Raw genomic sequence first — 26,509 nt, forward strand, 5'->3', positions numbered from 1 at the left:
TTTAAGGCCTGCCTCTGTAATTTATCGAGGCTCTAAGCCCTTTTTATTTTTAATTTTTGTCTTGAAATTCTGAATTGAAATTAAAAATAAAAAGGGCTGGGAAATGTAGCTCAGTGGTGATGTGTCTCTGTATTAAACACTCACCCCCCCCCACAAAAAAAAAAAAAAGAAAAAAAGAAAGTTGGAGCTGGGGTTATAGCTCAGTGACGATCAGTGATGGTATGCTTGCCTAGCATTTGTGAGACCCTGGGTTCAATCCCCAGCACCATGTTAAAAAAAAAAAAAGCAAAGTTATGGGATACTAAAGCTGCTCTTTTGTAAAAAATTGCAGTGTCATGAACTGTTTTATTTCTAGTAAACCTTTTCAGTCTATGCAGATAGTAGAAGTATTAGTACTTTGTTATCTGCTTTATATTTTCTTGAAAGTATTTTCTTCATTATTTCTTTTAATCCTTGTCTCTTTAATGGAGGCTGCTGTTCGATTCACCCAAATCACAAAGGGCAGATCTAGCAATTGAAGTCAGGCCTCTTGAAAAATTTTATTGCTATTTCCACAACACTACAAATTGATAGCATGACCTGCTTTTTGTAGTTTCATATATCTTATTATTTTTTTTCTTGACTTAATATTATACATTATTGTGGCAATTGTTTTGCTTTTTTTTTTGTGTGTGTGTGTAGTCAATATTCTTATTTAACATATTTCAGTTTTAAAAGTCCAAGGACAAGTTTTGGATTTTGGGGTGAAGATTAGTGGAGTCATATTTTGTACTGTCTGATAACTTACCAATGTTTTTATAGTTTTCTCTGGAAATTGGTAAAAAAAAAAAAAAGGCACTAACTGTGACCCATGTCCTCAAATAACTCATGATTATTAGGGCAAAAATCAAAACTCAGGTATAATGGGATAGCACAGCCCCTGTAAATGTTACAGCAAGTACAGGCTGGAGGAGTTCTGAGGGAGGAGTGTTTTCTGTGGTTAGGAGGCCAGCCTGGTCCTGGCCTTGAAGAACAGTGGCATGTGGTATCAGAGGTGGACACTAAGACTCCAAGTGGAGTATGCATGGATCAGAGCTGGCTGTGGTTGGAGAGTAGTGATGGGGGCAGGGTATGGTGAGCAGGATCAGTAGAATGAAGTTAGGCCAGAACAAAGGGATATGTATTTCTTGGAGTACCCACTTGTACTCACATCCTTGGAAGGGTGCCTTCTGATACAGTTGGACAAACACTCTGAATGATACTTTATGCATCAGAGTTTAAAAATACTTTCATGGAGGGATATGAATATTAGAAAAAGGGGCCAGGATTCCCTTCTCCTAATGGTGGGAACTTCAAGTATTAAATTCTAATTTCTCAGCCTAAGGATTCTCAAACTCCAGGCTCATCAGGATACATTAGAGGGCTTCTTTTAGATACTATGGATGGCGTCACTTTTGGAGGCCCTGATTGGGTGGGTAGGTTTGGAGTGAAGCCTGGGATTTAATTCTGTAACACTTTTCCAAGAGTGCATCATGGTTTTTGTTCAGTAGGCTCAGTCTGTTGCATTGGGAGTTAGATGCGGTGGTGGTGGTGGGTGGATTTCACTGACTATTAAGCTTTTTCAGTAAGCTATATCTCCAGTTGTTTTTATTTTATTTTTTTGAAACAGGGTCTTACTAAGTTGCTTAGAGCCTTGTTGAGTTGCTGAGGCCAGCCTTGAATGCTGATACATTGCAGAACCACATGATTTCTGATATATAAAAAAAAGTTCATCGGAATTTATAATTTAATTAGGACAAGTCTATAGTCAGATTTTTCAGTTTTAAACACTATATGGAAATCATGTCAATTTGCCTAATGAGTACACTATTGCAGGAAATTTAAAAAAATCATATTAACTCTCCTGTCCTTGAGAGAATAAACATAAGGCATATGCTTGTGTTATATGTCACACTGTTATCACCACAGGGATAACAGATATAAAACCATCTTTAACCAGAATTATCAGACCAGTCTATTTTTGCAAGGATTCACCTGGATTATGCAAATTTGTATTCTGTATCAGAAGGTGCTTCTGAATTAGTGGACTCGTTCCTTCTCTCTTTTGAATTAGTGGTTTAAATTGTTTCTCCCTCTCCATTAAAAAGGGGTTGGCCAATATTTATAGTATCAAAGCTTATTTCTTTTTTGGGGATTCTTGATTCCATTTTTTTTAAGAGTATAAACGCCATTATTAGTCTTTTTAAGCCAGAGTAGGAGTGCCACCAAATATAATAGACTTCATAATCTTAATAATCCCCTCCCAAAATAGAAAAATATACATACACAGTGAAGAATGCTTCTAGTGGTGGTATGTGATATGAAAAGTCTTCTTGTTATATAGGGGTTTCTGTTCAATTTTAACTTATTCAAAGTTTCACCACAGTCATATCCACCCCAAAACAGATTGGGTGAGCATTTTGGTGTCTAACCCTGTAGTTGGCTATGAAATGGGGAGGCATGCAAGCCCTGGCAGTGGGGGTGGGTCTCTTTCTGGCCCAGACTCTGTGCAGAGTGGGGGAGGTGAGCAGAGTGGTTCTGCAAACTCAGTAGTAAAATGCACTCTCATTTATCACCAAGAGAGAATGCACTGCTTGCAAATCTGACTGTATGTGAACAGAATTTGTTAACCCCAGATTAATATGTCAAACTTGTCTAAAAGGCCCATGTTGAAATTAATGAAACAAACACCTACTTCATAGAGTTATTGGGTTGATAAATGAGTTGATAAAAATCTGTGATGCATGTGGCATGGTGCCTACCCCCCAGTCTGTGTTGCTTACAGTTTTGTGATTTATCATGTGGCTGTTTAACTGAAGACAGGAAATTTAGTATCTTATCCATTTGTGAGTTCTCTTGACCACTCTATAAGTCACCTGTGCTGAGCACCGTACTTGACACATAGGCAGTGCTCAGACCCTAGAATGATGATGGCTGTGCTCTCATAGTGAATTGGCCTGTGAATGGACATGCCAGCCAGAGAGCCTGTAAGTTCTATTTTTGACTAGAGAGTAATAACAGGAATGATTTCAAATCTTGTATATTACCTTAGTTTTTTAATGAGGTGGGACCTTGCTATGTTGCTCAGGCTTTTATGGAACTGCTAGGCTCAAGTGAGTCTTCTGCCTCAGCCTCCCATGTAACTGGGACTATATATAGGGGTTCTCTGTTGTGCCTGATTCACACAATCTTTTTTTTTTGGTATTGGGATTGAACCCAGGATGCTCTACCACTGAGCTACATCCCCAGCCCTTTTTATGATTTTTGAGACAGGATCTTGCCAAGTTGTAAGTCTTGCTTAGGACTCTTCCTCAGCCTCCAGAGTTGCTGGAATTATAGGTGTGCACCACCATGGTTTGCTCACATAATCTATTTTTAATTCATTGTTCATTGTTAGATCTTTTTACAATTTGAACTTACTACAAAATACTTACATTGCATTTCAAGGTTAAAATGTTAAAAGTGTTTATAGAGTTTTCAGTGAATAATAAGTTTCATCCCAATCCAGTTCTCCAGGTACCTGCTTTTTTTTCCTTCTTAGAAATGTTATTACTAGTTTTAGTATCTTTCCATATATGAAATAATTTATACATAAAAATAACCATTTTAGGATATGGGATACACTAAATTCAGAAGAGTTATTCAAAAAGTAAAACAATGCAACATTTAGATTGTAATCCTTAGTTTCTGGCTTGACTCTATCTTTTCTTCTTTGAAATGAGTAAATTTGCCCCTCCTGGGCCCCCCTCCATTGAGTTCTTGGTGCTCCTCTTCCTCTTAGGTTCTAAACAGTGATTTGAACAGAAACTGCGTTAGGTGGTTTGTACAAACTTCCCGCCATAACTGGACTGGAATGTCTTAAAAGTCCTGAGGTCATCCAGTCCTAGTTCTGCCCTCAGACCAGGTGGCAGAGCACCTAGAATCTGCTTCCCTGCTTCAGCCCACAATGGCCCCTCAGGATACTACCTGAAGCTTTAGGAGGGACATCCCCTCTGACTTTCCCTTCTCCCCAGAGTATTTTGTTGTTGTTGCTGGAAGTTGAATCCAGGTCCTCATGAGTGCTCACAACTCCTCTCCAGCATTTCTTAATTTTGCTATATATCTGGGCAGTTTGTGTTCTGTTTCCTATCTGTGAAGTTTGAGCCCTGCAGAGGTGAAAAGGAGATCAGGCAGACACTGAAGCTAAGGTGTATCCTGTCTTTGAGCTGCTGGTGCTGATTATTCTGGTTGTTGTTTTCATGACCTCCAGGGACTTCATCCAGATTTTGCTGGATGTTCTAATTTATGCTAGAGTTCTAATTTATGCTCCTGAGAGTAAAACTCAGGTGTGTTTAGTGATGCTTCTTTTCTGCTTCCTTGTGAATGCTGAAGATTTTCATCCTGAAGAAGAGATTATATGACCAATGTTCCAGTGCACTGATTTTAAAATTAAGAATTAAAAAAAATATATATATATATATATATATATATATATTTATTTTGTAAAATTTATAGCATGGAGTAGAGCAGGGTGGCAGACTTCCTGTAAAGGGCCAGATAGTAAATACAGTTGGCCCTCATATCTGGAGTTCTACATTCATGGATTCAACCAATTGCAGATTGAAAATATTTGAAAAAAACATTAGTGTCTATGCTGAACATACACCAATTTTTTTCTTGTCACTATTCCCTGAACAATACAGTGTAACAACTACTTACATAGCAGTTACATTTTATTAGGTATTATAAGACATCTAGAGATGATTTAAAGTAACCAGGAAGATGTGTGTAGGTTACAGACAAATACTGTGCTATTTTATAGGAGGGATTTGGATGTTTAAAATTTTGGTATCTGCTATAGTTTGGATCGTCAAGATGTACTTAAGATCCATGTGTTGAAGGCTTAGCTCTCTAGCGTGGTGCTGATGGGAGATGGTGGAATCTTTAGGAAGTAGGCCTAGTGGAAGGAAGTTAAGTCATCTGGGCATATGCCCTTGAAGAAGATACTGAGTCTGGTCCCTCTCCTTTCTCTTTCTTTACTTCCCCGCTGCCATTGGGTGAACAACCCTCCTCTGCTACATGTCTCCATGGGTAATTGGACTGCCATAGACACAAAGCAACAGGATCAAGTGACCATGAATTGAAAAATGTGAAGCCTTGAACCAAAATAAATATAAAGGAGGAACCTATTTTTTTTTTTTTTTTGGCACTGGGATTGAACTCAGGGGCACTTTACCACTGAGCCACATCCCCAGCCCTATTTTGTATTTTATTTAGAGACAGGGTCTCACTGAGTTGCTTAGCACCTCGCCATTGCTAAGGCTGGCTTTGAACTTGCGATTCTCCTGCCTCAGCCTCCCAAACTGCTGGCATTACAGGTGTGTGCCACCATGCCAGGCTAAAACAGAGAACCTTTTGTAATATTTGATTATCTCAGATATTTTGTCACAGTGATGGAAAGCTGACTACATAGTATGGGGGTGATGCAGATCCTGGAATTAGGATCATGTTAAAATGACTGTATTTTAAGTTTTGTGTACCATATGGTCTTTGCCATAACTAAGGGACCCTGAAGTAACTATGGGGACCCTGTCCCAAAGCAACTACAACAGTATTAAATAACTGGTGTGGTTGCATACCAATAAAACTACTTATGTATACCAGAAGGTGAAGTTTGTATAATGTTCAAATGTCATGGAATACTTTTTCTTTTCTTTTTTGGATTTTTTCCCATCATTTAAAAGTATAAAATTCTTTCCTTCCTTCCCTTCCCCCTTCCTTCCTTTCTTTCTTTCCTTCTTCTTTCTTCTTGAAAGTAATCTCAGGAGTGCTTTACCACTGAGCTACATCCCCAGTCCTTCATTTTTAAAAAAGTTTTTTAGTTTGAGACAGGGTCTCACTAAGTTGCTGAAGCTGATCTCAAACTTGTAGTTCTTCTGCCTCAGCCTCCTGAATACTTGGAATTATAGATATGTACCACTGCTCCTGACTAAAAATATGAAGTTCTTTATTTGCTTTCCAGCCATACTTACTGTGGGCTGGATTTGGCCACTGGGCTGTGGTTGGTGGATCCACATGTGGTGTAAAGTCTAGCAGTTAGAATCAGCCCCTGGGTTCTCACCTGGGGGGCTCTCTTCCTGGCCATTACCTATTTTATGAGCTTTGATTTCTGTGTTGGTAAATTGGAGATGACAAAGTGCCTCCTCACAAAGTTGTAAAGATGTAAATGAGAAATGTACAGTGGTTGGGATGGATGCTTATCATAGTGCATGTTAGTTTATTTCAGTTTCCATTAACTGCACTCTCTCTCTCTCTCTCTCTTCCTATTTAATGTCCTACTCTTAAGTGTATCTCACATATTAAACTTCCCAATTGTACTTTGCTCTCACACTTTCCATGGTAGGTTAAAATAAGAGGCCTAAACTTGAGTTGGTATTTAGTTCCACAGATCAGGATAGATGCTCATCTGTGCATCATAGGACCCTGCTCTTCTCTCCCTAGGGTTGTGTTTCCTGGTCCTCTCCTGGACCTAGCCCTGGGAACCTGGTTTACCAGTTTGACAGGAGAGAATCTCCTGGTTTTCTCAGTTGACTGTCATTAATTGTCTTAAGATAAATCAGGTACATCCCAGCCTGGTTGAAGTCACTTTTTTCCTGACTCACTAATATGGCCCTTTTGCTAACCCAAATTGTGGGGATTCAGCTGGTCCTGTTGATGCTCTAGATCACATTTCTGTCAGTAAGTCTTCCAATAAATTTCTTTATTGCAATTCTAAATCTGTGTTCCTCTCTTCAGTCTCATGGCACCTCAGGGCTTGTCTTCATGCACTAGGACTAGATTATTTCAGATGAGTTTTGAATGGCAGAGGGAATAGACTCAGGCTAAAGAGCCACACATCCTGTTTATATAAATGAAAGAAACATGCACACTGAACACTATGCTGATGAAGAGTAGATCATTGGCTGCCAGGGATTTAGGGGTTGGGAATGAGTGTACAAAGGAATAATAAAGGATTTTGGGGGTGATAAAATTGTTCTGTGTTCTGATTATGGTGGGGGAGGTACATGGATTTATACATATGTTAAAATTTATTAAACCATGGGGACTAAATTTTACTGTATAATAATTTTTTAAAAATTATTATTTATTTATTTTTTTAGACATACATGACAGTAGAGTGCATTTTGATATATAATACATACATGGAATGTACATACATCAATCATATTATAATAATTTTTACATAAAAGATTTTAAGTTTTTTTTAGTAAAATTAAAGTTTTAGTGAAGTTCAGCAAACCTGTATTTATCACATAGCATATTCAGAGCACTTTTCTATAAAGGTAAAATGGTGAACTTCCATGACTGTAAAGAAACTTTAGGAAAAAACTTGTCATGCACACACATAACTTAATCAGTACTGATTAGACTTTGGAGAGTGTTAAAGAAGTATGTATGACCAGGCAGGACAACCTGAATAATTTCCCATTCCATATTCTTTCTTCTCCCATGCACACACAGCCAGTTGGGAATCCCTGGATTAAAGCAACTAGTATGAAATTCGAGTAGGTAAATATTAAAGACTAGGTTCTCAGTTGTGAAAACTGGTAGGAAATTGATGGAATATCATTTGGAAGACTCATACTTTGCAGAACTTGAGTAATATATTGGTTTCTTCATATTGGCCCTCAGTAAAGAAACCAGTATGTTCACTTATAACTAAGTAGATCACACTAAATCTGTTACAATTGTAATTTGTGTATTTTTCTTTTTTTAATATCAAATATTCAGTTATAACTTTCCATCACTGGGGGAACATTACAAAGAGACTGATAAGTGGCTAAAACATTTTGAAAAATAATTACAAATTAAAAAAATTGTAATTCTCCAGATGATGGTGTTGATATTCAGAGTGGAACCAAGAAAGAAGATCTGAATGACAAAGAGAAAAAGGATGAAGAAGAATGTCCTGTACCTGCATTTAGGGCCAAATCAATCCTGGAGAGCTGGGTATGGGGCAAACAACCAGGTATTCTAATCTTCTGAGGTTTTGTACTTTGGAAAGCTTGATCTAATACTCCTTTATTGAATACCATAGATGAACTTTTTTGTTTGTTAATGGAATCTTCTAAGATTTAATTTTTTTGTATTGTGATAAAAAATATATAAATAAAACTTACCATTACAACCTTTTTTTTTGGGGGGGGCGGGTACCAGAGATTTGTTACTGGGCATGCTGAGCAAGAGCTCTACCACTAAGCTACATCCCCATCCACTTTTCAATTTTGAGACAGGGTCTCACTAAGTTGCCCAGGCTAGACTTGAACTTGTGATCCTGCTGCATCAGTGTGCTGAGTATATGAGATTACAGACATGTGCCACCATACTGAGTCATTACCTACTCTATGAGTAGGTATTTTAAAAGTATGCATCAGGGACATTAAATACATTCATATGTGCTACAGTGTAACCACCATTCACACCCTGAACTCTTTAACAAAACTAGAGCTTCCATTTAATACTGACTGCTCACCCCCAAGCATTCTAGTTTTGTCTCTATGCGTTTGACTTTTCTAGGTACCTAATGGAAATGGAATCATATACAGTATTTGTTCCTTTGTCTTTGGCTTACTTCACTTAGCATGTTGGTTTCATTTTTTTTTTTTAATTTTCTATTTTTCTCATGTTTTCTATCAGTCTCCTCCTCCTCCTCCTCCTCCTCCTCCTCCTCCTCCTCCCCCTCCTCCCCCTCTCCTCCTCCTCCTCCTCCTGTTCTTCTTCTTCTTTAAGTATTTTTGTATGTTTTAATTAATTTATTTATTTAGTGGTGTGGAGAGTGAACCCATGGCCTTGTACATGGGAGGCAAGCACTCTACAAACTGAACTATATTCCCAGCTCTCAGTCTATTCTTTAATCTTTATTTCTTTTTGCTTTAGATTCTGTTTGCTTTTCTATCTCTAGTTCCTTAAGGTAGAAGCTTGTATTATTTCCAGCAACCAGGGAGCATGCCTGGATCGTGGCTGGCCATATTTGACCACCTGCCTGCATAAGAAATAGGCAAAATGGTGGAAAAAGGAAAAAATAGTTCTATGTAGTTTGATAAGCTGGGGAGAAGCAGCGAGATTGCTTCTCTGCTGGTCTTGTAGAAGTGGTTATAGTTTAAAGAAACAAAAGCAGGTGATATAGAAATGTAGATTCAGCTAGGCTCTGCTTAATCAGAAACATGTCAGTCTCAATTTCCTTGACATCTCCTCAGCATGAATGAAGAAGTAAAAACAGTTATCAGGAAGTTGCTTTTAATTTCAAAAGACATCTGCTTCAAGATTATTGATTTTAGATCTTTTGTTTTTTTATATCAGTGTTCAAAGCTATAAATTCCCCTCTAATTAATTAGTGTTTGCAGCCTACAGATTTGCAAATGTTGTTTTCATTTTATATTTATTTAAAACATTTTCTTTTAACTCCACTTATAATTTCTTCTTTGATCCACATATTATTTGGGGATTTTCAAATACCTCATGTTAATGATTACAAATAATTTGTTGAGGTCAGAAAACATATTCTCTGTGATTTCATTCCTTTTAAGTTTGTTGAGAATTGCATTACAGCCCAGGATGTAATCTATCCTGTTTAATGTTTTCTATGTCCTTGAAAACAGTGTGTACTTTGCTGCTCTCTGGATCTTAATAAGGTCAAGTTAGTTGATAGTGTTGTTTAAGTGTTTTTGGCTTGAAATACTTTTCTGCCTACTTGTTTTTCACCTAACTGGGAGAGGAGTTGAACTAACATATGTGATTGGGTCATCACATAAGACTAACATAACTTAACACAGTCCCTAGTTACTTGCTAGTTTTAAGGATATAAGTAATCAGGTTACATAGGCAGAGCCAGGAGAGATGTGGGACAATCTGTAGCTTCCAGGTCTGTCCTGTTTTGCCCTGGACACTTGCTCTCTGGCCCAGTGTGAGAGATGAGGTATCAGTGAGGCGAGCAGTCACCTCACACAGCCCTGATAATTTAGGATATTCATTGTTTCCATTTTGTAGCCAGAGAGTTATAGACTGTAACCTATTTCAGAGAACCATGACCCATAAATCTGTGGGGTTTTGGTATGTTACCAAAAGTAGTTCTAAACTACTCATGTTATGTTAAAAATATGTCAAAGATTAGAGGCCCTTCTCAAATACTTTTTATTTATGTTTAGGCCCAGCCACCTGTTTCCTTTCCCTAGTGTGTCTCCATTGTGATGGGAAAGAAATGAATAGCAGTCTAGCTTCTTAGCTTCTTTTTCTCCTAATGTTAATTGTGGATTTCTTTCATATATTTTAAAACTCTTGTTATAGGGCACATGCATTTTAGGATTATTATTATTATTTTGGCAGCCAAACAGAGGGGAAGACAGATGGCCTTAGAAACAAAAACAAACAAAATCCTGAAAGTCACTTAAAAGTGGAAAATAGCTGGGCACTATGGTGCATGACTATAATCCCAGAGATTTGGGAAGCTGAGACAGGAGTGTTTTGGGGTGGGTTAAACTTTCCAGAAAGCCCTCAGAATCCAAAATAATAAGAACTAATTACTGAGAACAGTAAATTGATGAGGGAAACCTAACTGTGGTTTTTTGAATTGAGTTGGTATTTTTTTCAGTGTTGTGTTTTCTTTTTTCTTTTTTTTTTTTTTTTTTGATATCAGGGATTAAACCCAGGGGCACTTAACCATGGAGCCATATCCCTAGCCCCCCTTTTTTCTTTCTTTTTTTTTTTTTTTTTGTGACAGGGTCTTGCCTAGGGCCTTGCTAAATTGTTTAGGCTGGCTTTGCCCTGGAATCTTCCTGCCTTAGCCTCTGGAGTTGCTGGGATTACAGGGGTGCACCACCACACCCAGCCAGTGTTCTGGTTTCTGATGAGGAGGTTCTTTTCTTTTCTTTTTACTTTTTATTGATGTCTAGCTCCCAGTGCGATAGACTGGGCATGCGGAACAGAAGAGATTGTGCTCTTGGAAACATGTTAGAAAGTCAAATCCTAGCTGGGTTTGGTGGCCCATGTTTGTAATCCCAGTGGCTCACAAGTTTGAGGCCAGCCTTGGCAATTTAATAGTAAGACCTTCAGCAACTTAGTGAGACCTTGTCTCAAAATAAAAAATAGAAAGGGTGAGGCATATAGCTTAGTGGTAAAGTGCCCAGGGTTAAATTCCCACTGTTGCTCCTTCCTCCTCACAAAAATGGAAAATATAGTGATTCTTCAGGAAGGCTAAAGCTCCAGGAAGGCTAAATTTAGATGATTTCTTGAAGGAATTCCTCTTGGGACATGTACTTGAAAGGCCTGTCTCTGTGAAGGTGCTGTTCATAGCAAGGGCTGAGGTGCCTGCCTCTTGGTGCTGGATCAGGCTCCTATTCTGGAGGGTGACTTGATGTGGGTGCTGTGAGCACAGGGGTGCTGCTTCACTTATATATCTTTCTGCTTGTCCATCTTGAATCTAGTGTGAAATTTAGAGTGTTCTTCATTTGGTTTTCCAAATAACTATCAGCTCTTAGTTATTGGAGCTTTTGATGCAGAAGCTCTAGGCTTGGCATTCTACTGCTGGTGCTGTTCTGATGCCCCATGAAGCACCATCCTGGGACTCCTGAGGAGTGGTGAGATGTGAATCTCTAATCCTTCTAAAACCTCCATTCTCATGTAGAAAGCATAATCAGGCCGTAAGCAACCCGAAAACTGATGTCTTACATCCAAGGGAAGTTAGTAGGGGTGTTGTCATTTTTGATGCTTTGAGGCCCATGATTGTTGACCTCATGCCTAATAAGCATAGAGGTTTAAGCACATGAGAGCCCCACTCTCATCCCAGCACTGGGAGCAGTGCTGCTATAGGGGGTTGATGGGAAGTAACCAGATTTACAGTTCATCCATAATTATTTATATTCTTTGACTTAGACTTAATTGAAAGACTAGAATCCTTTGAATTATTTTCATTCTGGTGATCATTTTTTAGCTCCTTAAAAATCACTCCTTAATATGAAGATTTTTCAAAATGTACTGAAGTACAGAGAATAGTCTAATGAAATATCACTTATTCATCACACACTCTGACTAGTTATTTCTTCCTCTTCTTAAATAGTTCCATAAATGTATTAACTTTTGTGAGTCATGCATGATGGGTATTTTATGGAAACGTTGTTTTTATTTTGAGTTTACTTTCATAACAAGAAAATGATGGCTAGAGTTTTTCTCTGTGTAGGAAATATTCTGCTGAGGAGTTTAACTCTAGATTTGTATTAGCAACTTTTACATGATATTATGGAGCTACAGCATACCATGTAGGCTAAAAGTGGTCTGTGCTATATGTTGTATTCTTCTGTGTGATCTTGCACATGTTACTTAACCACTCTGTGTCTCAATTTCCTAATCCACAAAATGGGTGGATTTTGTGGATTAGGAATGGTCTCTTGAGACTGTGTGTGAAGATTGCTTGAGCTAAGATTTTATACTTGTAAAGTGTTTAAAACTGTTTTGGCATATATTGTATACTTGGGTATCATTTTTCATCATAATCAATTTTTGCAGCGTTAATAACAATCGATGCACAAGTTGTTGACGTGTTTTTTCTTGCCATGTTTTCTAGATGTGAATGAACTGAAGGAATGTCTTTCTGTGCTGCTCAAAGAGCAGCAAGCCCTGGCTATCCAGTCAGCCACCACCACCCTCTCAGCCCTGAGACTTAAGCAGAGGCTGGTGATCCTGGAACGCTACTTCATTGCCTTGAACAGAACTGTTTTTCAGGAGAATGTCAAAGTTAAGTGGAAAAGCAGCAGCATTTCTTTGCCTCCTGTGGACAAAAAAAGGTAATAATAAAGTGAAGTGGTGACTGCTCACTATATAACTCAGGGTCTTTTGTTTAGGAAAGTTTAGTTTAGGGTTTTGGTATAGTCCCTTTCCTCACTGTGTGGAATTTTGTCTTTGCTTTCCCTTCTCTGTGTTAGGTATATTTTGGAAGATGAATTTGCTGATTTGCTCATGGACTAACGGACCCTTTTGCATATTAGTGTCATTGTTTCAAAGACCTGTTTCTTTCAGTAATTGTCGAAGCCAGATAAAAGTTTAGATCAGCTCCAGTCTAAGGTTGAAAATGGGATCTCAATATTGTAGTTTTGGTTTAGCTTTTTTCTCCAGATTTTTAAAATTGGTGCTTTATAATTATGTCTTTTTGCTTTCTTCTGGTAATGGATAGGGAATAGTCAGAGCATGATGTTAGTGCCTAACTAGTTTAGATTCTTCATTTTTCCCCCCTTTCCTAATGTGATTTTCTTATTCTCTTATTACAAGAGATGCTTTCAGGAATATGATTTTTAATTTGTTGCTATCTGGTAATACATTAGCAGATTTCCTCGGAGGTATTAACCAGCGGCCATTAGGAGGTTTAAATAAGGCTCTAGTAAAACTGTGTTTTTTCCTAAATATAGTTGCTTAACAGACTTGTTCTCAGAAGACTAGGTTGCCAGATGGGACTTTTATTTCATGTGGTTAGAAGTTGGCTTTATTTGGTTGTATCAGTGAGTTTTACTCTCAAGAGCACATGGAAAGTACAGGAGACAGAAGGAAGCATGGAAAACCCATGCTCACCTTGCCCTAGAGATAAGAGTGCTAACTGAGGCATATTTCTTTGATTTAAAAAACTTTAAATCCAGTTGAAATCACATTGCATGTCATATTTAGAGTATAGCTTAAGATAATCTAAGCCAAGTGACAGATAACAGTCAGTAGTGTGATTCTTCCTTTCCTTCCTAATTGGAAAGTGACATCCTGCCATGATGGCCATTAATCAGAGGTCTCTGCACATATGAGGAGCAGTAGATGCTGAGATTATCCAGGTGCCCTTGTGTGTTTATCAGATCATTATTTGTTTTGAGAATATTTTCCTGATTATGAATACAGTCTATAGTAGGAATACTACAGCCTATGTGTGTGTATGAAATACTATACAGTAAAGGTAGAATTTGCTATTCATCATTAAGTTAATGTTATACATATGCATTTTTGTATTCTAGTTTTTTTTTCAGAATGAGTATTATGTTCTAACATTTGTGTAATTTTTTACAATATGCAGAATGAAATTATGACCTGCTAAGTGAACATATGTTTATTTACTTTAAAATATTTTTTTCGTTATAGTTGGGCACAATACCTTTATTTTATTTATTTATTTCTATGTGGTGCTGAGGATCAAACCCAGGGCCTTACACGTGCTAGGCAAGTGCTCTACCACTGAGCCACAGTCCCAGCCCCTAAGTGAACATTTATAAGTAATAAAAATTTAAAAAGATGTGAGAATGATTAGGCACAACTAACTCAGCACAATGGGGTGAAGTGGGCAGGACAAGTGTAAAATACAAGTGACCAAAAGTGAGACTGGCTAGGCTGTGGGTGTTCCCTGTGTTGTTCTCTATCTGCTGTTCTCCTACTTACGTATTTATCTCTTTTTTTGAGAGGGGGTTATTGGGGATTGAACTCAGGGGCACTCAACCACTAAACCATATCCCCAGCCCTATTTTGTATTTTATTTAAACACGGAGTCTCACTGAGTTGCTTAGTGCCTTGCCATTGCTGAGGCTGGCTTTGAACTCACCATTTGCCCGTCTCAGTCTCTGGAGCCGCTGGGATTACTAGTGTGCGTCACCATGGCTGGCTGTATTTATCTCTTTATTATTTATTTATCATTGGCCTCCCCTCAGTTAGAATACTGCTCCCTGTGATTGTTTCATGAGCATTTTCCCAAGTATTTAAAATACTTGGTAGATGTCTTTTAGTTTTCTTAAAAAGAAAACATTTTAGTTGGCATGGTAGCACACGCCTGTAATCCCAGCTTGGGAGGCTGAGGCAGGAGGGTCACGAGTTCAAAGTCAGCCTCAGCAATTTAGCAAGGCCCTAAGCATCTTAGCGAGACCCTGTCTCTAAATAAAATATTAAAAGGCTGGCAATGTGGCTCAGTGGTTGAGTGCTCCTGGGTTCAATCCCCAGACCAAAAAAAGAGAAAACATTTCCTTTACAAAGGACATTTGGTAAGAGTTTTTTTAAAAAATGAAACTAAATGTTACCTATGATATGGCCATCTAAAGAAAATCATTGATCACATTGTGGTCCAAATCTTTCCATATTCTTTGTTTCAGTATTTCACATTTCTTTTACTGACCAGTTATTACATCTCCATGTGTGTATCCACAGTTCTCGACCCACAGGCAGAGGGGTGGAAGGGCTTGCCAGAGTTGGATCCCGAGCAGCACTCTCCTTTGCCTTTGCGTTCTTACGAAGGGCTTGGCGGTCAGGTATGTGTGCTCAGCATGTTCTCTTTTCTTGATATATGAGGAGATTTGGGTTCTGTGACCAGTTCTGTCCCATGTATCCTTGAGCTGATTTCGTATGTTCTCTGCTTCAGTGTCTTTTAAAACAAGAGACTTCTGAGTCTATTTGACATTTTAAGCCTATGCTGAAAAAAATAAAAAGGACTGAGTATTGTGGCACACACTAATATTACTTACTTAGGAGGCTGAGGAAGGTGGATCTCAAGTTCAAGGACAGCTTTGGCAATTGAGCAAAACCCAGTCTCAAAATAAAAAATAAAAGAACTGAGAATATAGCTCAGTGATAGAATGCCCTGGGTTCAACCCTCAGTGACCAAAAAAAAGTTTTCATGTATATCTTGCCCCCTAACTGAACCATCACCACGGGATACCTCAGTACTGATTTATTTCTAGAAGGCTAAGAACTTAGTACAGGTTGAATACCCCTAATCAGAAAATCTAAAATCTGAAACGCTCCAAAATCTGAAACTTTTTGACTATTTGACATGGTGCCACAAATGGAATGTTATGGGTCACAGTCAAGATACATTTGCACTAAACATACTGCCTTTAGGTTACATGTATAAGGCATATATAAAATATAAATGAAATTTGTGTTAAGACTTGGGTCCCATCTCCAAGATGTCTCATTACATGTATGCACATATTCCAAAATCTGGAAAAAATTTGAACTGTACAACACTTCTGATTCCAGGAATTTCAAATAAGGGATGTACAATCTGTTTTGCCTCCTTGATAGCCCCCAAATATACAAATGATTTTGAGACAACTGTGTTAGATTTTGGTTCATCAGATGAGTAACTTAGTAGGTCACAGTGGGCATCTTCTCACCTGAGGGTTGGGAGACTTAGCTGGAAAGTGAAGGAGCTCTGCTTTGTCAGTGTTGCCTGAGGGGTGGTCAGCCTTTCTGACATGTGTATGTGTGTGTACATGTATGCCCAGGTGAAGATGCAGACCTCTGCAGTGAGCTATTGCAAGAGTCCCTGGATGCCCTGAGAGCTCTTCCTGAGGCTTCACTGTTTGATGAGAGCACAGTGTCCTCCGTGTGGTTGGAGGTGGTAGAGAGAGCAACCAGGTTCCTCAGGTCTGTCGTGACGGGGTAAGTTCTTTCTTTTCATACCTTCCTGTGGGAACAGTTCCAGCATGCTTGAGAATCGTTTCTTTATAGCTAACCAACCTATAGGTTGGTTTCTTACCTGTTATTTCAGCACACCCTTAGCTCTGATTCCAGGTCTTGGCTCTCAGATGTTCAGATGGCATGATTTATGATACTCTGGTTTGACTCAGGAAGTTGTCATATTGAATGGGGTGAATACTTTTGTATTTTACTATTTTTAAGGCATTTGATGATTTGTTGATTCATCATTCATAAAGTGAGCACTTCTTGTGTGTCTCTTGGTCATAAATAGGAAGGAACCACTGTTCTGAGGGTTGTGTGGTACTTGGTAGGTAACATGGTAATAAAGAGCTACTCAGGATCAAAATATTTAAACTGGGTCTAGAGATGTAGCTCAGTGATAGAACACCTGTCTAGCATGTGTGGGGCCCTGGGTTTGACCTAGAAAAATAAACAAACAACAAAACAAAATGTTTAAACCTATAGTATGTTAACTTTCTGTCACCACTTGTTACTGTGGCAAAATACTTGAAGTAATCAACTTAAAAGGAAGGAAGGTTTTGTTTAAGAGGTTTCAGCCCGTCAGTTGACTGTTGCTTTGAGTGTGTAGCAATGCAGTATATATGGCAGTGGAGCCGGTGGTGGAAGAGACCTGTTTACCTCATTGTAGCTGGGAAGCAGAAAGGGGATGGGGCTAGGATCCTGATATCATAAAGGGTGTGCCCCCAATGACCTAACCTACTTTCACATAGCCTCACCTCCTAAAGTTTCCACCACTTTCCAGTAGTGCCTTGGGCCTGAGACCAAGCTTTCACAAGTGAGCCTTTGGGAGATCATCTCAGATCCAAACAGTACTGCATAGCTACTCTTGAGTTGTTTGAATATGAATCATTGTCTGTAGGGAAGACCATGAACTGTGGTCTTGGATGCTGTGTGTTTTGTAATGGTTTCTAAATAAAGCAAATGCAGGGCTGGGATTGTGGCTCAGTGGTAGAGTGTTTGCTTCCCACGCATGAGCCACTGGGTTTGATCCTCGGCACCACATAAAAACAAATAAATAAAGATATTGTGTCCAACTACAACGAAAGAGAGAGAGAGAGAGAGAGAGAGAGAGAGAGAGAGAGAGAGAGAGAGAGAGAGAGAAAGAAAGAAAAGAAAGAAAGAAAGAGCGAGCATATACTCAATACAGAATTCAGTTGCAAAGATGAGTAGAGGAAAAATGAGTTCTCTTTGCAGTCTCCTCTGTGGGGTCTATGCCCTCAGGCTATGAATCTGTTTCTTGAGAGTGCTGGTGAAGGTGTTGCCACAGAAATTTAGGCTGAGGGCCCTGATGATAGGCTTGGAATTAATTTCAAAAATTCCATTGTAATGTTGATATTGTAAGATCCTTCTTCCCCACTCTTGGGTTTAGGAATTTGTTATATATTACAAATATTTCTTTTGATCAGATATAAAACTAAGCATAAAAAAATTTGTGTTAATGCTTCTAATAAAATATTATCTTTAGAGGCCAGGGATTTGGCTCAGTGTTAGAGCATTTTCCTAGCATGTGAGAGGCCCTGGGTTCTGTTCCTGGCACTGCAAAAACAAAACAAACACTCATCTTTCCCACCTCTCTCTCTTTACAAGTTAATCATACATTTTAAGATCTCTGATTAAATTTGTGTAACAAATGTCAGAAACCTGATTTTAAATATCAAAAATATATCTTCTATTGGAGAGAGAATTTAATTAACATGTTGGTATGATTTTATGTTGTGCTGCTTTCTCTGATTTTCTTTTCTTTTTTTTTTTTTTTTGAGAGAGAGAGAGAATATTTTAATATGTAATTTTTAGTTCTCTGCGGACACAACATCTTTGTTTGTATGTGGTGCTGAGGATCGAACCTGGGCCGCACGCATGCCAGGTGAGCGCGCTATGGCTTGAACCACATCCCCAGCCCTCTCTGATTTTCTTGTCCTGCCACTGTTGCTGTCATTTCAGAGATGTTCATGGAACTCCAGGGACCAAAGGGCCAGGAGGTGTTCCCCTGCAGGACCAGCACTTGGCCCTGGCCATCCTGCTGGAGCTGGCTGTGCAGAGAGGCACACTGAGGTGAGTGGTGATAGGCCTGAGCTATCTTAGGAGTTGCCTGAGTCTCCACACATTTCTTTCATTGTGTGGCATTTCATTGCATTGTTCCTGTAGTAAATGTAGACTTGTGTCCCAGGGTCCTGTCTTCCTTCTAAATCTAAGTCCTTCTAAATGTATGTTTTCTTCCTTTTTTTTTAATACTTAGCTGTCTAGTCATCTAGGAATTATTATTTTTCCTTAGTTTTTCTTTCTTTTTTTTTAAATTTTATTTTCTAGTTTTAGGTGGGCACAATATCTTTATTTTATTTCTATGTGGTGCTGAGAATTGAACCGAGTGCCTCACGCATGCTAGGCGAGCGCGCTACCATTTGAGCCACATCTCCAGCCCCCTTAGTTTTTCTTAAATTATTTTTATTCCATTAACTTAAGATTCTAGAAATTTCCTGTAGGAAGTACTTTGTGAATGTTGTAACTGGTTTTTTATTTCTGATCAACAGAAGGTGGATGTCTTGCATTAAAATCTTGGCATTGATTCAGTGATTTTATTGCCAAGAATTGTTTCCATGGCATTGTTTGAATTTCCTTTAATATTTAAAGCCTTTCTTTGCCTTTATTTATTTAGTTGCTGGCTTTTAGTTTTAATGGGTCATGACAAAACAAGTTAACCTGTTTTTGCCTGAGAATAAATATCTTTCCTCCCTCAGCCAAATGTTGTCTGCCATCCTGTTGTTGCTTCAATTGTGGGACAGCGGGGCACAGGAAACTGATAATGAGCGGTCTGCCCAGGGCACCAGTGCTCCACTTCTGCCTTTGCTGCAGAGGTTCCAGAGCATCATCTGCAGCAAAGACATGCCACACACAGAGGGGGACACACATGTAAGTATCACAGGAAACTGTGTTTAGGTGCACCCTTCATTCTAGTTATATTAAAGACGTAGACCTTTATAAGCAAGGCCATGCCGCAGTCTGGCTGGGCACAAAATCACGAGCCACTCAAGCAGGAACAAACTTTATTTCCAAAACTCCCGCGAACGCCACGCACGCGGCCTTCTCCCGCACACGGCCTTCTCCCGGGACACACCACACCAACCGGAAATCCCTCTTACTGCACTTCCCCAACCAATGGGCCGAGGCGGACAGCAGGGGTCTAATATCCAATTGAATGCACATCTTAACATAATCATTATCATCTCAATGGCGTCACCTTTCAACCAAAAATGCCATGCATCATTCCTATGGCTATGGCTCTTAGCAAGGCCAGAGTGCATATCCATGGCAATAATGTGTGTCCTTGATAATGACAGTAGTGAGTCAGATGGGACAGGCATGGGAGGCCAAGTGTGTGTTACCTTGACAAGGTAGAACATCACAAAAGCTGTTGGGATTCATCCATATGGCAGTGAGTGGCCAGAGCCACCTCTGAGCTACAGGCCTTGGACTCTGCATTCTCATTTTTAGATTGTGTGATTTCGTAGGAGGAATATGTCATGACATGGATCTAATGTACTTTTAGAGAGACCTTCCTCTTGCCATGTGATGCTCTGTGCCACCTGGGAATTCTAACAGCAAGAAGACCATCACCAGATAGCCCTCAACTTAATAGCTCCAGAACCATGAGCCCAAATGAACCTCTTTTCTTTTTGAAGTAGACCAATACAGCAAAATAGACTAATACAGTATCTAAAATTCACTTTCCTTCATAGTCAAGCATAGCACAGCAGCTGCTTCTCACAATCAGGCATTAACCCACATACTCTAAGGACTCAGTGGTTCTGGCTCAGCACAGAGAAATCTGCTCAGTCAACATGGTAATTTCTCTTCTGATAAAGCCAGTTATGAGTAATTACTCAGTTATGAGTAATCACCTCCCAAAGATGCCACCTCTAAACATTGTTCTCAGATTGTTTCTACCTTCTTAATGTCTCACAATGGTAATTACATTTTAACACATGAACCCTTAGGCGACTGAATCAAACCGTATCCAAAACATAGCAGAAATGATAGAAGATGCAAAGAAGGCTTGTTCACGTCCAGGAAGGAGGAGTGGGTTAGTAGAGGAAAGAGGAGTGGTATAAATCCTGACACTATTTCAAAAGCAAAGCCTGAGCAATAAGTCATTATCAGCTCTTACATAGATGTTGCAGGGAGGTGTGCCTAAGGTCAGGGCTAAGGTCAGTGTGGAGAGGAGCCACAAGTCCTATTAAAAGGAGGTGGTTTAGAGCTGGGGTTGTGGATCAGAGGTAGAGTACTTGTTTAGCATGCATAAGGCACTGGGTTTGATCCACAGCACCACATAAAAACAAAATAAAGGTATTGTGTCCATCTACAACTAAAAATATATATTTCTTTTTTTTTAAAAAAAAGGGAGGTTGTTCAAAATAGAAAATCTCACTTTGTCCACATCAAAGGAATGCACACATGCAATCATCTTAATTGTCCATGTTAGTTCCTGCCCAGGAGACCTAGGTGACCCTTCATCCTCTATCACATCCATTGTGCTGTTTATGGAAAAGACTTGAATCAGCAAGCACAGACTTCATTGTCAATGCAAAACCAAGTATAAAACACAAACTTGCAAATAAATATCAGAAAAGAATAGTGGAATAGTGGTTCATTTTGTTGGCCCTTCCTGTGTGTCAGGCACCATGCAAGGCACGTCATCTGAGTTGTTCCTGTGTTTAGTCCCAACTCTACACTTCACCAGTAAGGAGGCTGAGATAGTGGGGGAGTAGGTGCTGGGTCTGTTCTGGAACCCTAGAACTGCTGTTCTTTACAAGTCTATGCTGGATTTTGCATCTTTTCTGGAAAGAGTTGACTATTCCATTTTTATGTTTTGGCATGCTTTATCTATCATTTAGCACTCTTAAATGATAATACAGCTTTTCTGCTTTTGGAAGAATTAGAACTATGACTTAATTTGGAAATAAAATTAGGTTTTCCCCAGAGTGGGCAACATTTAGATTAAGGGGTTTTAAATTTTCGTTTGGTTTAATAAGGGACTTTGTTTTTAATTTTCAACACCTGGTTGAAGTACTGTGTTGTTCCCATGGAACTTGTTCTGTGTTGTTCCAGGGACCCTGGGGGCAAGCATGCCTGTAGGATAGTTTGGCCATAGTTATCCATGTAGAGTCTGCACATAGGCTTCAATTACATTTGATGGAATAAATATATAGATGTATAGTCAGTGTTGTGTGCATTTATATAGTAATAAGTGAATGGATATATAGTATAACTATCATCATCATTTAATGGCTAAAATGAGCAGATTTTATAGTTAATGCATAATCGTAAGCACCAACATAAAAACAGTGATTAGAGGCTAATTGTGTTACTTTACTTTTTTCCACCATTTCTGAATGTTTGTTTACTTTTTGTTATTTAGCTTTTATCTGGCCCTCTGAGCCCCAATGAAAGTTTCCTGAGGTATCTCACTCTTCCTCAAGATAACGAGCTTGCTATTGATTTACGACAAACAGCAGTTGTTGTCATGGCTCATTTAGACCGCCTGGCTACACCCTGTATGCCTCCTCTGTGCAGCTCTCCTACATCTCATAAGGTATGTGCTAGAGCAATATTTACTTATTTTTTGCAATGTTGGGGATTGAACCCAGGGCCTTGAATATGCTAGGCAGACATTCTGCCACAGAGCTATACCCTCACCCTCTGGAGCAATATTAGTAGCACTCTCATATTCTCATTCTTTGCATGTGTAAGGCTTACTTTTTCTGGTATTGGCAATAAGAGCTGCCTTATAGTTTTTAAATGTTTTTACAGTTCATGTATTGTCACTGATACCATAGTGATTGATGGGCAAGCTGAGGTGCACGAGGCTTCTGAACCCAAACTAGGGTCCCAAGAGCTCACCTTTTATCCACATGGCCACAGACCTTCCTGCTTGGTGAAGGAATTTCTGCCCAAAGTTAGTCTTTTTTTGTGGTGGTGAGATTGAACGTAGGACATTGCGTATGCTAAGTATGCATTCTACCACTGGGCTATATTTCTAGCTCAGAGCCTTTTTTGTACACTCTGAACATGGGCTCTTAGTATGCAGTGATGGTTATTGTACAATGATGATGTGATGATGTAGTTATATTTTATATATGATATATGTAATAGTGATAGTGGTAGTAGTGATCTGCATATGTGGAAAGTACCTGGGGAATGCCAGCCCACCAGGGACCTCACACATACAATCATAAAAGATTGAAACAGTCTTCCCCCATGGTATCCATTAGAAAACCAATGTTTGGAATGGAAATGAATATTGTCAGGGTCACATAGTGATCTTAGTTTTGAATCCAGATTTCTCTAGCCTTTTATTTTTAATATGAATAAGAGTTATTTTATAGTTATATTTAAAAAATAAGTAATGTAATTACATGGTCCAAAAGTCAAAATTATATGCAAAGAGATACATACTGTTACTTTATTGCCCTCTGTTTACCCAGTGTCCCTCCTGGTTGTTTTCACTTTTCTAATTTCCTCTGTAGCCTTTTGTTGTTCTCTGGAATGACCCTATTAATGGTAGCGTGCTAGAGTTATTCTGTGTCTATTTTTCTCACTAAATATATATGTTAGAGAGTGTTCTGTATTAATAAGCAGAGCTTCTTTTTTAATTTTTTAAAACTAGCTTAGTATGTCATGTATGGATGTATCCATCTCTCTTCCTTTTTAATGTAGTCTCCTGTTGGTGTATTCTTGGGTCATTGCTAAAATTTTGCTACCCAAATACTGTCGCAGTAACCTGCCTAGTACATGTGTTTCTCCATCTGTGCACACGTGTGCACCCGTCCATGTGTGCCAGTGGGATGACTTGTTGTGTGCTCGGCATCTCTAGATTGCTCCCATACAGTTTGGTCTCTTTCAGCTCCACCCATAAGGGTAGTTACCTCCTAGCCTTGTGTTTGGGCTTTTGAGTTTTTTCCTGTTATGGCACAAAATGGTAACCTAATGTGGTTTGAGCATTTTAAACTACTTTGAAGGGCTGCTAATACTACTTTTTATTTTTAAAATTTTTTTTGGTAGTTGTGTATGGCAGCATACCTTTATTTTACTTTTATGCTGTGCTAAGATTGAACCCAGTGCCTCACACATGCTAGACAAGCATTCTGCCACTGAGCTACAGCCTCAACCCAGCTGATACTACTTTTTAATGGGCTTTGTTAAAATGAAACATTATGGAAAAAATAGCCTGTTTATTTGTTTTATTTTTACCTGTTAACTTAACTTAGGTAATGTGGAATATTCTGAGTTATTTTGATTTTTTTTTTTAAATTTTTTATTGTTGGTTGTTCAAAACATTACATAGTTCTTGATATATCATATTTCACACTTTGATTCAAGTGGGTTATGAACTCCCATTTTTACCCCGTATACAGATTGCAGAATCATATCAGTTACACATCCATTGATTTACATGTTGTCATACTAGTGTCTGGTGTATTCTGCTGCCTTTCCTATCCTCTACTATCATTTTGATGTTTTGAATCAGCTTCCTTTCTTTCTTTCACTTGCTTTGTTTTTAGCTTGTAAAATATCAGTATTATTCCTTGACATTTTTTTTTTTTTTTTTTGCTATAAAGGAAATGTTTATTTACTCTTTTATCTTACAGGGATCATTACAGGAGGTCATAGGCTGGGGTTTAATAGGATGGAAATACTATGCCAATGTGATTGGTCCAATACAATGTGAAGGTCTTGCCAACTTGGGAGTCACGCAGATTGCTTGTGCAGAGAAGCGCTTCCTGATCCTGTCGCGCAATGGCCGTGTCTACACGCAAGCCTACAACAGTGACACACTGGTGGGTGTTGTGGATGCTGTGGCTGCAAGCTTTCCTAGGTGGGCGGGATCTCTGCTACAGACACTACATGCTCTAGCTTTCTTCCACATCACTGATAAGCATCTGTTCTGTATGTTATTAATCATATTTAATAATCTCAGAGTTAATCATTATTGTCAAGGATTTGAGTTGTTAAGATCAGGAACTCCTTACAGAGAAACCCACTGTTAGATACCTATTTATAAACCAAATTTTTATACGTAAGCCCATTTGACTCTGGGGCCAGGAAGGTAACAGAAGAGGGAGTTTGGGCTTTATGGGAATGGTGGCATCTTGGGGACATGTGCATTCTCCTTAAAGGAAGGTACTTCCCCTCTTGAGCTGTGTGTTCCTGTTGCTCAGGGACAACCTGTACTACCTGGCACTAGTACTAGTCATGCCAAGGACCACTTGGAAGTTGTCTGCCTTCTTTTGGTTCATGGTGGGTTGGGTGGGACTTGAGAACCAGACTGCAATCTCTGGAGTCTTACAGTCTTTCAATTAGAACCCGTTGGTTCAGCATATACATGATTGGGGATAGTCCTTCTGTTTTCATTATCTTTCAACTTAATACTAATATTCTTATTTTCACCATTTTAGGCCCCACAATTGGTCCAGGGTCTCGCTTCCAGAAACATTGTAAAAATTGCTGCTCATTCTGATGGTCACCACTACCTGGCTTTGGCTGCCACTGGAGAGGTGTACTCCTGGGGCTGTGGGGATGGTGGACGGCTAGGCCACGGGGACACTGTGTATGTACAGCTTATTCCTGTATGGGTGATTTGTTCATTGTTTTACTTTATGGTACTTACAGTTTACCTGTTCTCTTGTGTGGCTATATCCAAAATAGGATGGAAAAATGGAATATGACTGGGTGTGTTCCAGCTGCCCCAACATGTAGGGCTCAGATAGAGAGGGGTGCTGTGATATGTCTTCCTTTAATGACTCCTTTAGGAGCTTTGCCCAGGAGTGGAGGATGATGGAATCAGCCGTCTTGCTTGTTCTCCCAGATGAAGTAATGGCCAGCAGTTGCACCCATACCTTATTTTCTGAAGCAAATCTCATGTGTTGTCCCTTCATTCAAAAATATTTTATCTGTAACCAGCCAGTAAGGCCCTCCCCTTCCCTTGAACCATAGCATTGTTTTCATAGATACAAATATCAACAGTTTCTTGTTATTACCTTTTTGATGGAAGCTTTTGATTACTGTGAGAGAATAGAAATAAAACAGAGTGCTTGTTATAAATGTCTATTTATAAAAATGGAGAGGCCTGCCAGTTTCCATGGAGTGATAGACACTCATACTTTGCTGTTGTAAGTGGAGCCTGGCAGGAAAGACTTTGGCATTAGGCGAAATTGAAGCTCATAAGTGTGTTGATGTGATTAAGCACACTTCGTGTGGTTAGAGCCATGAGTAGGAAGTGGGCAAGCGCACCATTGGGAACAATGCAATCCTGACTGAAGAGACCAGAGGGCATATAACCTGTTCACATTGCAGGGTGGGGATGTGGGACCATTGCTCATAAAATCTGGGAAGAATCTCAATCCTTAAGAAAAGTAGGATACATGTAGTACATTATTCATGCAGAGTTAAAAAATATCCCAAATGTGATAGTCATTAAGGGACTCAAACAAATGTGGCAAAACTATAATGAAAACCAAAGTAACAGAATTCTTTTTGTCAGACTGGAGAAGGTGGGATTGGCATGGGCACATGAGACTTAAGAGGCTCTGAAGTAGAGGATGGGAAGTATGGGTGATTTGTTCATTGTTTTACTTTATGGTACTTACAGTTTACTAAGTACAAAATATTTCTTAAGAAAATCATTCTTAACTGATACTAAGTGCTAGAATGAGTAACTTGTCTCTTGTTCTAGGAGTTTAGGGAAGGAAAAGATCAGTACAGGTTGCAGGAGTTAGAAATTTTGGGGGGGAGTTAAACTTAAGCTAAACAAGAAGGGAGAGGTTATATCCAGCAGAGTCATGGCTGTCCCTCTCTGACCCAGTGTCTCTAGTGGGTCATAAAGCAAGTAAACCATGTCTTTTGAGAGGCTAAAGTGGGTTTGTATAGATTTTCAATAAAATAGGAAATATTCTGGATTGTAAGCATAGGGCATTTTGAAAATGTCAAGATTTCTTTAATTAGTAAGACT

General features: G+C 39.0%; 1 protein-coding gene across 6 annotated transcripts in view; it reads left to right on the forward strand.

The window, feature by feature from the left end:
- The window catches only part of Herc2 (HECT and RLD domain containing E3 ubiquitin protein ligase 2), a 190,168-nt gene that overhangs the window by 16,095 nt on the left and 147,564 nt on the right, over window positions 1-26,509 (forward strand). For all 6 annotated transcript variants that reach the window (XM_058574077.1, XM_058574074.1, XM_058574078.1 and 3 more), the window contains exons 4-12: window positions 7,889-8,026; window positions 12,614-12,833; window positions 15,211-15,311; window positions 16,290-16,446; window positions 18,448-18,558; window positions 19,242-19,413; window positions 21,920-22,093; window positions 24,150-24,338; window positions 24,957-25,108. In XM_058574077.1, the coding sequence (XP_058430060.1) occupies window positions 7,889-8,026; window positions 12,614-12,833; window positions 15,211-15,311; window positions 16,290-16,446; window positions 18,448-18,558; window positions 19,242-19,413; window positions 21,920-22,093; window positions 24,150-24,338; window positions 24,957-25,108 (1,414 nt within the window). The remainder of the gene's footprint in view (window positions 1-7,888; window positions 8,027-12,613; window positions 12,834-15,210; window positions 15,312-16,289; window positions 16,447-18,447; window positions 18,559-19,241; window positions 19,414-21,919; window positions 22,094-24,149; window positions 24,339-24,956; window positions 25,109-26,509) is intronic.

This window comes from Marmota monax, unplaced genomic scaffold (genome assembly GCF_021218885.2).
Source record: "Marmota monax isolate L192 unplaced genomic scaffold, Marmota_monax_Labrador192_F-V1.1 WCK01_AAM20220418_F8-fsc00179, whole genome shotgun sequence".
Classification (NCBI taxonomy): domain Eukaryota; kingdom Metazoa; phylum Chordata; class Mammalia; order Rodentia; family Sciuridae; genus Marmota; species Marmota monax.